The sequence below is a fragment of the Parus major genome, chromosome 3 (assembly GCF_001522545.3).
Source record: "Parus major isolate Abel chromosome 3, Parus_major1.1, whole genome shotgun sequence".
NCBI classification, from domain to species: Eukaryota; Metazoa; Chordata; class Aves; order Passeriformes; family Paridae; genus Parus; species Parus major.
In genome coordinates this window covers 10,970,059-10,985,887 of record NC_031770.1, presented here as the reverse complement: position 1 = coordinate 10,985,887, position 15,829 = coordinate 10,970,059, and the positions used below count along the sequence as shown (strand labels likewise).

Below are 15,829 nucleotides of genomic sequence, written 5' to 3'. Positions count from 1 at the left end.
AAATGTTAATATTTTAATAATCAACCTGGTCAAAACCTTTCAGGTTTCTTCGTTTGAGTCAGTCGCCTTGATTCAGAATGTCACGAGCCTTAAGATTTCATGCTGAGGCGCCTTGCAAATCCGACACTTAAGATCCTCCTAGACCTTGAGGTGATCAGCATAAGAGGCCAGATCCCCTCGAGCCATCTACACGTAGCTTCACCTTATTCTTTAAGGGCAGAAAATTTGAGACGGTGACCGCCGTAACAGTAAATTTGGCTTTCAATTGGGGCCCCCCTCCGGTTTAGAAAGAGGAACACCAGATTGACCACATTCCCACCTAGAAAAATCTTCTTGCGTCAATCAAGCCTCACCCTGGCTCATTGGGCTGTCAGTTTGATCGTCGTTAGATTGAAGAGAACACCTACCTAGATGCAGCGCTCGCCTATAGATACTTCTAGATCGTCTAGATCTGCTAGACCTTGGGCCAAAGAGGGTCGACCTGCAAACTTGCAAGGTTTATTTTAAATACGCATTACAGTGTTTTCTATTCTAATGTAATTCTGCAATGTAATTCAGCTTTAACATTTTTCTAGGTAGTAAAAATGATCAAGACAAGTAGGCCCAGACATTTTTCCAACTGACAGATGCTAGTGGTGTGTTTTTGTTGTTTTGTTTGGTTTGGTTTTTCTTTTATTATTTTATATTTAAATTCTCTTTTTAGTTGTCTGAAAAAAGTTTTGACTTCAGCAGGGCCTCACACGTGCTGGGTGCAGCAGCTGTCTGCTGATACCGGTTTTTTCTAACCTAAACCCAGGTCCCGGTCTAGATCCCGCTCGAGGTCCCGTGGAAGAAGGTATTCCCGGTCACGCAGTCGCAGCCGTGGTAGGAGGTGTGTTTGAGTTTTTCTTTTATTCCCGCTGCCTTCTTTTCCCCAGAAAAAGCTACACTTGAACAACTCTTGGAATTGCTTTCTCTGCAGGTCCAGATCAGCTTCCTATCGTAGGTCCAGGTCCGTGTCTCCTCGTAGGTCTAGGTCCGTGTCTCCCCGCCGGTCCCGCTCGGGTTCCTTGAAGAGATCGAGGTAATTAGTAGTAATTTTTAAAAGGCTGTGTGATTTATTTTTGTTGGTGTTGTCTTGTTTTAATTCAGTTCTAAGAGATAGTGGGTAGCTGATTTCAGAAGATGCTGACCTGTAGAAGTCAAAAATTTCTAATAATCCTTAAATTAAATTAAGGATTAATTAAATCACAGGTGCGTTAATGAGTTTCAAGACCTTACCTTGAGACAGCAGCATCTCCCATGACTGAATTTCTTTGTCTAAAATATCTAATGATCATGTAGGTCTGCGATCATGTAGGTCTCAAGTTTAGGTGTAGATGTTAATTTTTATTGTGCTGTAATTGTCATCACTTCTGCTTAAGTTTACTTTTAATTTATCTCAATTTTTAATTTCAGGTCTAGATCAAGATCAAGATCTAGATCCAGATCTGTTACATGGCCCCGAAGCAGGTATGTGACTAAAGATAGTTGGTAAAAGTTGCTTGAAAGTCTCATTAGGCTCTTCAACAACTGCTAAGGTTTTTTCCTAGGAAAAGATGTGTTTTTCCTCCACTAACTTAGGGATCTGTAGTTTTAAGAAGCAGTGCAGAAGATTGTTCTTCCTCTTTCTATTCTTTTGCACACCACCAGTATCTAGATCCCCATAGTCATCATAAATACTGGTTTGATCAAGTTGCATTAACTGCTAACAAACTTACAATTAATCTCAAAAGTTTATTTTCCTTTTGTGTAGCACACACAAGATTGTCAGTTCTTCCCATTGTTTTTCAAAGAAAGCAGGATGTCCTTCTAGTAGCATGATAATGCTTTATTGTCTGTAGCCAGACAAGTCTTGAAGGGCTTGCTGGTGTCTTGAGTGTTACAGCTGCAATTCCAGCTCTGTTGAATATCAGTGTCAGTCTGCTGATTTTTAAGTTGAGATAAACACCTGTCAGAATTGTTTTGTACCAATAAATGTATCACAAGAGTAAAAGTCAAATTTTAAAGGAACTCAGGGTGCTATTTGTTCCCTTAAACCTTACTTGCTAGTAAGTGGGTGCAACCTGTGCTTCATGGAGCCTTGTCCTGGCAGCAGGGCTGACTGAGTGTCCTCGACAAGAACAAGAGAAAATGGAATTTCTGCTCTGAATATGGAATTGCTTATAGCCCAGCCTGTCCCTGTGCCTGCTGTGCTGGTTTTAATGGCTGCTCTTTGAAACAAGGAATAGTCAGCCATTAAGAAACACAGGAAAACATAGGATAGCTTCAGCTAAAGGGAGCAGGTGGAAAAGCCCACAGCTGCAGGTGGCATTTTTTGAGGATGGACAGCAAGCAGTAATGGGAGTTTCAAGGGAAAGGAAAGATGAAGACCAGATGGCTTAATTAAGAGCAGAAACTCACACAAAGTCCAGAAGCTGATAAAGAGAGAAGGTTGTCCAAGGCAGTAGAGCAGTGCCTTTCTCCCAATACCTCTGGGTACACCCATGGCTAAACCATGTTGTTGTTCCATCATGACTTAATCATGGCTTATCACTGTTCACTGTCAGTGGTGAGCAGGAAACAGCTACAGTCAGCAGACTCTCAAAGAGGAAAACATCTTGATTTTACCACTGTTGTTTCCTCTTTTTGGTACCAGGGTGGCTTTCTGCAGAGTAAAGGATACTTGCAGTGACATTTCTAGACTGTTGTGTGACACTTTCCATTGTAAGTAGGGATTAAGCGACTGAGGCATAGGAAATTACAGATGTACAACTAGACAGAAATGGCAGAAGAATTGTTCTTACGTAACTGAGAGATTATTTCTTTAGAGAAGAGTCCAGGGAATGCATTGCACCCAGAGACAGGCTCTGGGTTCACGAGGGAGACAGACTAAATGAGGACATGACATTTACTGGTTTGACAGTGTCACAATGCACATCTGGAAATTGTTGTGGAAAACCTTGGATGTGGAATGTAGAACACTTCCTTGGGGGACCTCAAAATGTTGGTGAGGCTTTCAGGCAGTGTTAGCATTCCTGTGGTGCAGCGGTCTCAAAGGTGGATGTTTTCCACATTTTTTTCATAAGGATTAAGTTTAAACATTAAAAAGAAAATACTTGAAGCAAGTAAATATATAAGATGAAGTTCACAGAGAAGATACTTGTAGGAATGAGCTATCTGCAACTGCAGTGGCTCAAGTCTAATAAAACCTGCAAGTTCTTAGAGCATGGCTTTTTATTAACTCTGTGAAAATATTGGTCAGGATTTGGGTTGCTCCTGTGTTCCTGCCATTTGCATCAGCAAACACTGGTCATCAGCTAGGGACCAAAGTACAGAGCAACATGTACAGCAGCATCTTTGGAAACTTAACAGGCAAAACCCTGGAAACTTGCAGGATTCTGTGTGTTGAGCATGACAGTGCTCACCCACTGAGTGGGAGCCTGCATGCTGTCAGTTTCCCTGCTGAGCTGTGTTTTTTCTTGCAGGTCTAGGTCTCATGGCAGATCAAAGTCTGGCTCACCAGCTAAGAGGTGAGCACACAGAGAGCCTGCAGTAGCATTTCAATTTTAGGTTTGCATGATTAACAGAGCCTGGTCCTTCAAAAAAATACCCCCCAAACATGGGTCCTCAGCTAATCTCCTTGTGATATGACAGAAATTATAACATTTCCTCTGCAGCTCTTTGGAATGTGTTCCTTACTCGTCTCTTGGTTTTCATTAATTCTTCATAATTTCCAACATAGTACTAATTTTTTGTGCCTTTGTGCTCAGTTCTGTTAAATTTTTCTATTTATCAGATAAAGAGCTTGAGCTTTGTTAATGCTTTTCATAAAACTGCAATCTGGTGATGTTGCTTTTCTCAAAGCCTCACCTTAGAACCACCCCTTGTTTTTGTCTGCTGAGAGAAGTTACTTAAAATGCATCTCCACGCTAAATGAATGGAGAATCCTTGTCAGAGTAAAAGTTTAACTGAAAACTATTGGAAGGACCTTCTGGCTAGATTCCTATAATTTACTTTCTGATTGGTTGGGTTTTTTTTTTAAATATAAAAGTTGCATTTGACATTTAAGCTGCATTGATGCTGTTCTGTTTTGACAGCCGGTCAAAGTCCCGGTCACCATCTCCAAAGAGAAGGTACGTTGGTCTCCCTACTAACAGCATAGACTCCACAGAGCTGGCATTTTAGTATCTGCACTGATCTCTGCTGAGCAGTTTGACAGCTGCTTGTAGGAAAATACTGGAGAGGTATTTTGCTGAGATCTCTTTCAGAGTAATTATGTTGTGGTTGTGGCTTTTTTATATGGTAATACGTATATATGGTGATAAATCCTCAGGGTTATGTAGCAGTGCCTTGTCCTTGTCTGCTCCCTGTTCCTCCACTGACAGTTTTATTGCACAGAGACTGATGAGCTTAAAGCATAGAATAAGTGTAGGAAATCAGCTTTCAGTCTCATTAAAAGCTGCATTGACATTGGTGAAGGTAGGGTGGACTAACCTGGCACAGCAGAATGGAAAATCGGGCTTGTTACGTTCACTGCTGTTAGATTATTTTTTTCTTTCCCAGTAAGTCAGTAAATAGTTTTCTCTCTCTCTCTGTGTATGCACAGACTAACGTGTAGAATACATGTAGTGACAGAATCAACAGCATTTTTTTCCTAATTAGAATTGTTTAATAGTTCATTTCACAACTTTAGTGTCAAACAATCACAGGGGCATGAATAAGTGCTCATAAATGCTGAGTGATCATCATGACAGCTTTTGACAAGCTGCTGTATCAGAACAGTGGAGTGTCTTGCCCCTTTGGAGGTCACTATAAGTAATAGCCTTTTGATGGCCTTACAGTGATCTCATTTTAAAAATAACAGTAAAGAAAAAAAGTGTTATCTCCAAATCATCAACCCCTTAACTTTTGTCATTGATTGGTTATTTTATTAAAAAAGAGTGCTTAAAGGGAGCCAGAGGCTGGGTATACTCCTGTTGCTTTTTCCTGTATTTGTGATCCCCAAGCAACTACTGAAATGTTAATTGTGGATTCTTTTCCTTTCAGCCGTTCACCATCAGGGAGCCCTCAACGAAGTGCAAGTCCTGAAAGAATGGATTAAAGTTATGAAGTTAATCTTTTAGGAAGAAAGATATTTTGCTTACATTATTATAAGGGATTTTGTGGTGTCTTTGTAAATGTAAGAATGTAGATAGAAGAGTATATCAACTAAAATTTGGCATGATCTGGGTCTTCTGAGTTAGTCACACCAATAGACTAGCACAGGTCTCTTTTTATTGTATGAATTAACTTCCTGTGATATGAAAATGTGGGACTTTTTTATTGGCACATTGAAATAAAATGTGTATTTTTACCTAAAACTTCTCTGTAGTAACCCTGCTGCTTCCGTTAACGTTTGGGTAATTTTAGCTGTGTGCCATGTAACGTGGATGAAAAATGTCTAAAATGGGAATCACTAATCCCAGCTGGTGTCTTCTCAAGGTAGTCACTTTTCACATCTACTGTTGAATGGTCTTTGGTGAAAGGATCAGTTCCTGCACTCCTTGAAGTGGAATTTAAAATCCATCTCTTGTCTGCAGATGGCTAAAAACCTGCATATGCCCTTTTCATTCCTTGATATTTAGTGGGCATCCATTTTTCTGCCTGATTTGCTTATTCTGCAAAGCTCATTCTCTGGTGTTTGACTGTTGATACCAGATGCCCCAAAAATCTAAGGATAAACTTTCCTCCAAAACACATCTTTAAAGCAAATAACATCTGTAGAAACCTCTAAAGGTAATAGAAATCATTAAGAACTTGACAATTGCTACTTCCACATGTTGCATTTTTTAATTCCTAAGGCTACTGATACAAAGAAAGATTTTAAAGTATATAATATGTATCATTATATATATATAAACATTATATTATAAAGATTTTAGAATATCTCAAGGTGTGTTTTACTTTTTTGAGGGAAGATCCTTAAAATTAAAGATTCTAAGCTGCCCTCAGGAGTTCCAAACTGCTTCACAGAAACTGGTATGGTTGTAAGGCAGCCCATATCCTGGAGATGGCTTTGTGGAATGATGCCAATTTCTTACAGCAAATACACAACCTGCAGGACTCATTATTTGTGTATAGGTGTGTCAAACTCATTCTGTATGAAGGAATTGCATGATAAAGCACTTCAACACAGATCACAGCAGGGGACTGGCAAGAATATTGGACTGTGAACAAAAAACTGGTAGGCAGAGGGGAGAAAAGCATCTTTTCATTTTGGTGGGATTGGCTATCCAGCAGAAATAAAGACCAGTTTCAGCAGCAAGTAAGCATTGAAATGGAAAGCCAAGCCTGTTTGGGCTTCCAATGAAATCTATCCTGGCAGTTTGCTTCCTCTGTGTAAACCACAGCAGAACAGCTTAAGTTACAAGATGAACTTTGTTAGACCTGGGGTAACACATGGTTTTCAAGAAACAGATTTCCTGTTAATAATGACTGCATGGAGCTCTTCCAGTGGATGAGTCAACAGTCCAGATCCTGAAGGTGCTGTTCTGCTGCAGCATCCTCTGACCTTTATGCCTGGTCCTCGCTGTGCCTGCATCCTCTTGGGCTCACCATGGCCGTTGGTGTTCCCAGTGGATTCTGGCCCTACCCAATCCCGCTGCTGCCACAGTGGGAGAGCAGGGCTGACACAAATGTTACCCTGCAGTGTTGTAGCCCAATTGTCTGAAGCCTGTGATACGTGTTTGGAATATTTTACTGGTTGTGCATTGTGTACCTGGTGAGAGGCACACGTACGCCACTGCTCTGGAATTTCATCACCTTTTCTTTTCTGTACTCTCAAGGGAAACCTGCTCCACAATAAACCTGCAGACTGACACGACAGCTCTACTAGTACCTGTTTTTCAGTACCCAGAGACACTGGATGACTGAGCAGAAGAGTCAGGGGTTTTTCTCGGGGAGGCTGGGATTCCTCTAAACCCAGATGTGAACCTGAGCAAGGAGCAAGGCTGTGTTGGTGCAGACAGCCACCCTGAAGGACAGCCAGCACTTGTAAGGTGCAGAAGGGGAGCAGTGACAAAGGTGGCATCTGTGCTTCTGTGCAGCTGTGCCTGGTTGAGCTCTGGCCTAAGTTTGGTGGGATTTCATCACAAATTCGATACAGTTTGTGAGCAGTTGAGAAAGATCCCCTGACACAGGGGTGTGTCGTGTGGCTGGTGCTGCTGTGCCCCTGTGCTTCTGGGCATGGTGTACACACCCCAAAGAGGTTGGCTGGGGGTGGGGGGCAAGGGAGGTGTGTTTGGGGTCTCCAGTATGGTGGGCAAACCCCACTCTCATGGGGGACATGGGGTTCCCCTGATTGGCAACCTGGTGTTCTCTGTTGGTTGGGCTTTGTTCTCCAAGGGACACCAGCCCTCAGTATGACCACTGTGTACGGCAGGAGAGTAGTGGGGCACTTCTTTCGGTGTTGGGGTGGCAGAACTGACTGTGACAGGGCTGCCACATTTGCAGGCCCAATGGCCAGGCACTTCCACTGGGGACAAGGGCAGTCCTGCATCTCTGCAGCTGAGGAAGCATGGTGAAGTGCTGCAGGCCCTGGGTGCAGCAGCATGGCAGGAGGAGGTGGGACGTGGTGCCTGATGCAAGGACTGTCTACCTGCTTCCCTGGGGAGTGGGCTACCAGCTCCCTAATAGGATGGTGCTGTCATCCCCTGGCTTGTGCCAATTTTCCTGAAGCCTCAGAAACATGGAGGTTTTCATCAGAGAGCTGCCTGATACAGGGTTTTGGAGATCTCATGTGGAAACACAGTGTTAGGATGATGGGTTTTCTCCTCCATCTGTATATCTAGGACTAAATAGGTGTGCCCACTTCAGCAACCAGGGGAGAACATAGGAGTTTAACCAGAGCATCCAGGGCAGCCAGCTGGGATAATCCCAGCACACTGTCCTCCTCAAAGCTATCCTGTGTGAGCACTGCACACCACTTAGAGAGAGCACTTTGATGGAAATAGCAGATGTTGTAACAAACAACCACAACTGCATCAGCCTTACCACATGCTCCACATGAATATTACCAGATATTCCCCCGCTGTAGTTGGAGCTGTGACATCATGCCCCTAAACAAGGTGTTTTCAGTACATTTTTACTGCAAAACAAAACCCAATGCCCAGGGTGAGAGGCTGGACAGAGTGTGAGAGCTTTGTACAGACCAGACAGCAGCAGAGATGGTGACAGGAGTTAAAGCTAGCAGAAACCACAGATGAAAACCACAGAGGAAAAAGGCTCCCAGATCGGATGCATCACCCAGGGGTAGTTGGAAAGCTCTGTTTGACACCTGGCAGGATTTCTGGCTCAGCTGCTGGAGGCACTTACCCCTCAGTGGTGGAAGTCAGCAGCCCTTCTCCTCAAGCAGTGTTGAACACAAGCCACGTGGTGTGGTTGTATTCCTCACCCGGATGGAGCAGGACATTGGGGAAGTGAGGCTGGGGAAAGGGAGCAGCACATCAGTGACTGTGAGCACATTCCATGGGATCAGAAAGCACGGCTGCATCCCTCTGTTCTTCCCAAGGCATATTCCCACAGCTCCCCCCAGCCATTTCCAGCAGCAGTGTGTAATCACCCACCACTTGCAGCAGGCTGAGTGGGTGAGTCCTACTGCTGGTTGAATTCAGGCCGTGAGGAATGATTCAGGTATAAGAGGATGTGGCAAGGCCCCAGTGGGGTCATCTGCTCTAGACCCCCACACCTCTGGGAAGCTGGGCTGCACGGGGCCAGTCCCTGCTGCACTGACTGACCCCCATTTAAAGCCACTGTGACCTGTGCCTGCCTCACTTCTGGTGTCAGCAGTGTCCCCTTGACAAGCAGACTCTGTTTCTGCATTCAGTGCCCCAGAGACGTGGAGGGTGGTGGGGGTAAGTCCCCTGCCATGGGACCCAAGTAACCTGTGGGAGGGGAATGGACAGCTCACCTTGTTAACAGCATCAGGCCAGTTCTGGGTTTCCAGGCAGAAAGCTGAGTGCTTGGGGTACGTGGCAGCACCTTTGCCCTTCAGGGAGCCATCCAGGTTGTTCCCGGTGTAAAACTGGATGCCAGGCTGGGTGGTGTGAACCTCCATGGTCCGGCCAGTGGGAGGGTGGAAAACCCTGCGGAGATGCCAGTGGAGGATGACAGGGAAGTGGCTGAATGGGCATTCCCTGGCTCCAGGGGTGGGGACTCCTGCCAAGGTCCCAGCCTACCTGGCCACAAGGCGTCGATCATGCCCCTGATGCAAGCAGAAGTTATGGTCAAAGCCATCCAGGTGAAACTTCTGCAAGTGCTTGCCCAGCTCCACAGGCTGCCGGAGATCAAATCCAGTGCCCTGCACAGCAGCCACCTCCCCTAAGCAAGAACAGCAGCCTCAGCCACTCACCCACATGCCAGCAAACCCTACCTTGTCCCCCAGCACAGCTGGCAGCTCCTGGGGACACTGCTGCTCCAGCAGGGACAAAGCCACAGATAAGGAGCAAGAAAACACATGGAAGTTTGTATATGTACAAACCCAGAATTTTCTCTCTTATCTAAGACTGCTGTGGGCATACAGTGTCCTGTGATAAAGCAGCACAACCAACCTCAGGACATACTAAACAAACACAGTGCAAAACAGTCACCCCAACCCAAAGGTGAGGGGTTTTGCATGGAGAGCAGAATAAACAGTGTGGAAAAAAAAAAAAAAAGTAATGAAACCATTCCAGTTGAGGCACTTACATAAAACACTGTAGGCACTGCACACAAGGGGTCTGTCTTTAACTATTCCACAAATCTTATCTCCACCCCAGGACTAAGACTACCCACACAAGAAGGAACTGCAAAAGGCAGGGGTAGCAAACTGGCCACAGTTAAGATGTGAAACAGCTACATGGTGAAAGCAGCAGGGAGAAGCAGAGCACTGGGCTGGGTATGGCCTTGAGCTCTTCCCCTGTTAGTGCACAAGCATGGCACACTGAGCTGAACAGAAGCCACCTGGACCAGGGAATCCACCCTCCAGGTGCCACGGGGAGCTTGTCTCCTGGACGAACCCACACAACAGCCTCACAGCCCATGTGTCTCTGGCCCCATTTCCTGCTGCTCCTGCCTACTCCCTGGGGCTGATGATGGACCAGGTTACCAGCACCTGGCTCTGCCCTCCCTGCTCAGGTGCAGTGGGACTGCACCCAAAGGTGAGGGCCCTGCTGTGCCTGGGGTCCCCTGGGTGCTCATGTGTCCCCCTTGCCAGGCCGTGCTGCTCCTCACACCCACCACACTGCTCAGAAAGATCCCTTCCACCTGGTGCCACAAGTGCTGCACCACCCACCAGTAGGGATCTTGGTGTCATCCACAGGCAGGTAGGAATCTGCTTCAATGGAGATCTCGTGGTCATACACATCCTGAGAGCCCTGCAGGAGGATGGGAAATGCTGGGATTACTGTTGCAGCCACTGTTCAAGCAACCCTGAGCACAGCTGTGAAGTGTCAGTCCACAGAAGTGCTCCAGCTGATCTGGTAGTGCCTGGAGCATCTCCTGGCTCTCATTCTACCTTGACCTTGGGCACAGGACAAAGGTACTGGCACATACAAAAACTTTCATGGACTCTAGAAGCTGTAAATCCCACAGGGATGAGACCATCAATCTGTACTTGTACCTCACTGAACGCTATACCCTGCAGACTGACTAGCCAAAACATGCTGGGTACTGAGCACACAGCAGCAGGGAGAAGGGGAAGGAAGCAAGCAAGGGGAAATGCAACCCATCCTTCTGTCTCATCGGAATCACTGTGGGGGTGTGCTCCTCCTCCTCTCCCACAGCCTCAGGAATGCTGGCAGGGAACCTGCTGGGCTGGAAGGGGAGCAGGCTCAAAGCTGAGCCCTCAGGTCACTATCTAATCTGAGCAGCAATTTCATGCCCAAAGGTCTCCTGTTCCCCTGGAATATGCCTGAGTTGCACACTGCAGGTGTTGGTATTACTGCACCTCTGGGAGCACCAGCAGGAGGGTACACCAACAACTGCACAGCCATTCTCAGGGCAGCAGCTTGGGCACAGCTCCTGCTCAGAGGGGCTGGGTTGTCTCTCACAAACTCTTTTAAGGGCCTTTGTCTCACATGCAAGTGTGACTGCACTGTCCTATTGCCCTGCCCAGCAACACTTTATTTCTCAGATCCTTTTCCAAACCCAGTTATAAACTGTGTGAGATTAAAACACAGCTGCAATTCACTGTCCATGTGGTTGACAAAACCCTGCATGTGTGGGAGCCCTCTGCATCCTGCTGCTGCAACCTTGCTAGTCTGCAATCCTGGCTATCTCACATCCCCTTTCCATGTTTCTTCTGCCTATTTTGACCTTTGGTGCTGCCACTCCAGGCCCTGATCTCAACTGGCATCACCATCTCAGAAATGCCAACAGAATACAAAGAAACTAAGAAATGCCAGGACACCACTAGGGTATGCCAGCTCTGCACCTCCTCTGAAATCTTCCCAAGGGACCAGGAGAGCACAAAACTGCCCAGTTACACATAAAAGGAGAACCAACATGCTCAGCTGGATGTTTCTGTTCAAGAAACACTGAGACAATGTATCCTCAGCTGAGGTCCATGTGATTCAGTCCTGTTCGTGCACACAGCCCATGATGCACAGAGACAGCCCTCACTGCTGTGTCCCCAAAACCATGATGTATCCCCAGACAAGCACACTGGTCCAGATGATCATCCCAGGCTGGGTCCCCAGGCTTTCTCCCCCTGCACAGTGCGTCTCCACAGGGCCCATCTCCCCACACTTACCTGCCCTGCCAGGTTGAAGTAAGCGTGGTTTGTCAGGCTGATGGGGGTTGTCTTGCTGGTCTGGGCCTGGTAGTTGATGGCCAGCTCCCTGCCACTAAGGGTGTAGGTCACCCAGACTTTCAGGTCACCAGGGTAGCCTTCCTCGCCGTCGGGGCTGAGCCGGGAGAAGCGGACACCATTCGGGAGCACCTGGGGGCTCCAGAGAACCTGCAAGGAGCACGGTGTTAGTGGGACAGGAATGAGAACACTTCCCTCCTGCCCCAGGCTGGGCTAGAAACAGGGACAGAAGGCACTCAAGGGATGCTGTGCTGCAACAATGGCTTTTTTCAATCACCTTTCCAAAGAAAACACAAGCACCAGCCTGCCCTTGGTCAGCCAGGACCACCAGCAGGGAACAAGCTTTACAATGAGCAGCCAAAAAACCGCGGCAATTTGGCAGTCTGATGGGGGGTCTGTTCCAGCCTGTGCTATGCCATGCTTGAGAGTATTTTTGCCCTGCAGCTGGACTAATGCCCCTTTCATGGATCTTCTCACGTGCAACACCACTTCAACAAGCTGCTCTCCTCTGCTCACGGGTGCTTCTAGGATAGCGTAAGAACACACTGGGAACTCCTGCTCAGGGGCTGGGGTTGGGTTAAATGGTTCCAGATGTGCTGTCAGACACATCCAGAGAGCTGGGACCTCTCCAGTTCTCCCTGCCAGACACCAGCACCAGTGCTCTGCTTGGAGCCAAACATGCTGGCAAGAAAAGCAAGTCAGCACACTGTACACAGCTGCCCAGACAGCCTGTTTGGCCCTGGCCATGGGCCTTGTGCTGAGAAGATGGATGTGCAACAAGAGGCTCTCTGGAGCTTCACATTTCCCTAAGGAATAATTACTGTCTAATCAAAATGGACAAATTTAGCAACAGGGGTCAGATAACTCTGTTGAGTTGATCCCTCTCATGTTCTACACAGAGGTCACCAACATGGGGAAAAAGCCAGCATTTTCACCAAACACAGAACCTGAGGGCACCAAATATACCTGGCTGCAGAGTAGGTCCTCCTACAGTGTGCAGTTCGACTGCAGCTCCCATGGCTGCAAGGATGCTGCGGTTTTTAAAATACGAGTTTCTATTTAAGTTCTTTCAAGAAAAAGCTGATAAAGTCCAGGAAACATACAGGTATCACTATTTTTTTCTAAGATAAGAGAGTTATTTTCTGAAGTCCTCCAGCAGTGTGGTGACTGCTGCCCTGAAGGTGCAGCTGCAAGCTGCTCTCATCAGACCACGCGCTGACCGCAGCACTGATGTCTGCAAGATCAGGAAAAGCTCAGAAGATGACAAAGATAATCACAGCCAAATTCCAGTGTCTGTTTTTTGTTAGGGCTGACCTGAGTTAGGGCTCAGTGTCATTGAACAGTGATTGTTTCCTGGATGGAGGAGATCTTAGGCAGGTGTCCAAGTATGCCCTGTGGGCCAGAGGACACAAAGCTCTGGCTGGGAGATGTCACTGCCTTGTCCCCAGGAAGCTGATGAGACTTCAGCAAGCAAGGTGAAGAAGCAGAAGAAGAGACCACATCCCCTGCCTGCAGAAGACAGCCTGGAAGCCCTGGGTGTGAATAAATGCATGTTTTCAGCTCCAGATCACAGGTATAAGGGTGTATAAAGAAACTTTAAACCCACCAAACTGTCCTCTTTGTGGGTACAACAGCCAAGACATCCTCAGTACTCCCTTTTTTCTGAGGCTGCTGAGGAGCATTTCACCCCAACCTCATGCCAGTTCACACTCTGATTTATTCTTTTTTCAGGCACTCTGGCTTTTTTCCCATCAGCCGGGATTCCTTTCACCAAAAACCCCATTAACCCCACGGAAGCAGCTGCACCAGCACATCTACGTGTTCTTGGGGGGAAATGGTGGATCTAACTTGCTGGTTACAAATGCACTTGATCCAACAAAGGCCAAGGCTTCAGGGAAACAGAGACTTCTGAGCCTGCTCTGCAGTCGAGCAGGGTTATTAGCAAGGCTTTCAAGAGAAGAGATCCTCCACTGCTCTTACCACTTGCGCCACAAATATCTGACTTGAGCAGCAGCTCTTAGGAGGAGAGGGAAAAGGTTGAGTGCCCTGGGGCCAGGGAAAGGTTGTTTCCTCTCAGGAGGTCATAGGGCAGGGCTGGGAAAGAGAAGCAGTGATCCTGGATCCTGGGGCATTTTGCAGTCCTGATCTAATCCCCCACTGCTGTGAGTCAGAGTGAAAGCCTGGGGGATGCTGTCACAGGATGAAAGCGGCACCAAAGGAGGCAATACAATTACTGAACCTGCAGCACCACCCTGCTCTCCCCTTACTTGGCAGTGCTGTCACAAGCAAGCAACAATGAAAAGTTTCTACAAACTCACATCCTCCTAACTCTGGGAGGAGCTATGGGCAGGTAACAGCTGTGAAACTGCAGGTGGAAATGAGTCTGCCTGGACAGACCACTGTTCCCCAGGAAACTTTCTTTGGGCACTGGCACAACTCCATGACACTCTCCAGGATGTTGGTGCTTGGGAAGCCTCCATTGCTCCTGGGGCTGGGTCCTCACTGCCATATCCCAACCCAGGCTCTGCAGAAGCAGCACCTTGCCCAGAACAACCTTGTCAGAACTGGGCTAATGAGGCTCAGGGCTGCAGTCACACAGAGGAAGCACAGCAATCCTCTGCTCGGCATCCAAGGATGACATAAGTGAGGCCTGCACACTCAAGCAAAGACAAGCCAGCAGCTCGCAGGATCTGTCTCACTTCCTCCTGTTTCTGCACTCATAGCACTTTCTGAGCTGATTCAACTCAGGAACCACCAGAAAATGCTACAGGGTCCAGGGGTGCAGACACCACACCTTCTTGCCATAACCCCACAGGCTGTATGCTGGCAAGACACTGGGATTTTCACCTTGTCAAATCCCTTGGCTCCTCCGTGCAGGCTGTTGGGCCCGTTGTTGAGGAACAGCTGATACTCCTTCCCATCCAGGCTGAACCTCCCGTTGGCAATCCTGTTGGCAACACGGCCCACGACAGCACCGAAGAACGGGTGCTTCCTCGTGTAACCTGGCCAGAGAAACAGCACATGGTTAAACAGAACCAGTGGAACAGGACAGGCGGTCTCCAGGAGTGCTCGTGGACTCAGAGTTGTCTCTCTCTGCTTCCTCCAGGAATAAATAGGTGATTGCAGTCCCAGCGTTTCACAGGACACACAGCTCATTAATTGTGCGCATCTTTGATTAACACAGCCTGATGGGAACTTGCAGATTCAAAGAAAAGGTCTCTGTCACTGCCAGTCAAGGATTAACTCAGAGCTGCCCCAGCAGAGTGGCACACTGCCACCAGTGTCCCTGTTCCACATCCACCACAGAGCCCAGCAGAGGCAGCAGGAACTGTATGTCTTCAGCCCATGATTTGGGGGCGGGGGGAGCGGGCCTTACAAGCAGGTCATGCAGTGTTGCAATAAACCAGTAAGTGCTGGTTAAATTGCCTGATTTTGGTTCCTGCAAATTTTATTTTTTTTCAAAGAAACAAAGAACCCACCTTCTAAAGTGTCAAATCCTAGGACAACATCTGAAAACTGCCCATTCCTGTCTTTTGTCTCCAGAGTGGTGATGATGCACCCAAAAGACAGGATCTCCACTCTCACGCTGTCCGACTGCAAGACGAACTTCTCCACCTCTCCGCCTCCCTCCTCCGGGGGCATCCGCCCGAACGCCTCTCTCCTCACGGTTGTCATCGCTCCCTAAAAGCCGGCGGGAGCAGCAGCCCTGCCCGGGAAGGACGCTCAGGACGGAGAAGCAATGGCGGCAGGAGCGGAGCACTCCCAGCTCCAAAGGGCAGCCAGAACAACCCTCGGCCGCCTCCGTGCGGGGCGGAGCCGCGCCGTGCCCGGCGGAGCGGAGCGCCGGGCATCCCGGGGCTGCCCCGAGGGGCAGCAGCCTCCGGGAGGTGGCCGGGGCAGCGGGGAGGATGCCGGGGGAAGCGGGGAGGATGCCGGGGACAGCGGGAAGGATGCCGGGGGCAGCGGGAAGGATGCCGGGGGCAGCGGGGAGGATGCCGGGGGCAG

General features: G+C 48.0%; 1 protein-coding gene across 7 annotated transcripts in view; it reads right to left on the bottom strand.

Annotated features, from left to right (window-relative positions):
- Positions 1 to 471: 471 nt before the first annotated feature.
- The window catches only part of GALM (galactose mutarotase), a 28,135-nt gene continuing 12,777 nt past the window's right edge, over positions 472 to 15,829 (bottom strand). For 5 of the 7 annotated variants that reach the window (XM_033513224.1, XM_033513222.1, XM_033513223.1 and 2 more), the window contains 8 exons: positions 15,304 to 15,530; positions 14,672 to 14,826; positions 11,768 to 11,974; positions 10,310 to 10,391; positions 9,216 to 9,357; positions 8,948 to 9,122; positions 8,353 to 8,462; positions 472 to 1,048 (listed from right to left, as the gene is read on the bottom strand). In XM_033513224.1, the coding sequence (XP_033369115.1) occupies positions 8,385 to 8,462; positions 8,948 to 9,122; positions 9,216 to 9,357; positions 10,310 to 10,391; positions 11,768 to 11,974; positions 14,672 to 14,826; positions 15,304 to 15,499 (1,035 nt within the window). In that variant the 5' untranslated portion in view covers positions 15,500 to 15,530 and the 3' untranslated portion in view covers positions 472 to 1,048; positions 8,353 to 8,384. Of the gene's footprint in view, positions 1,049 to 4,646; positions 5,085 to 8,352; positions 8,463 to 8,947; positions 9,123 to 9,215; positions 9,358 to 10,309; positions 10,392 to 11,767; positions 11,975 to 14,671; positions 14,827 to 15,303; positions 15,627 to 15,829 lie in introns of those variants that run through there. The other 2 variants (XM_033513227.1, XM_033513226.1) reach the window with 2 other exon arrangements.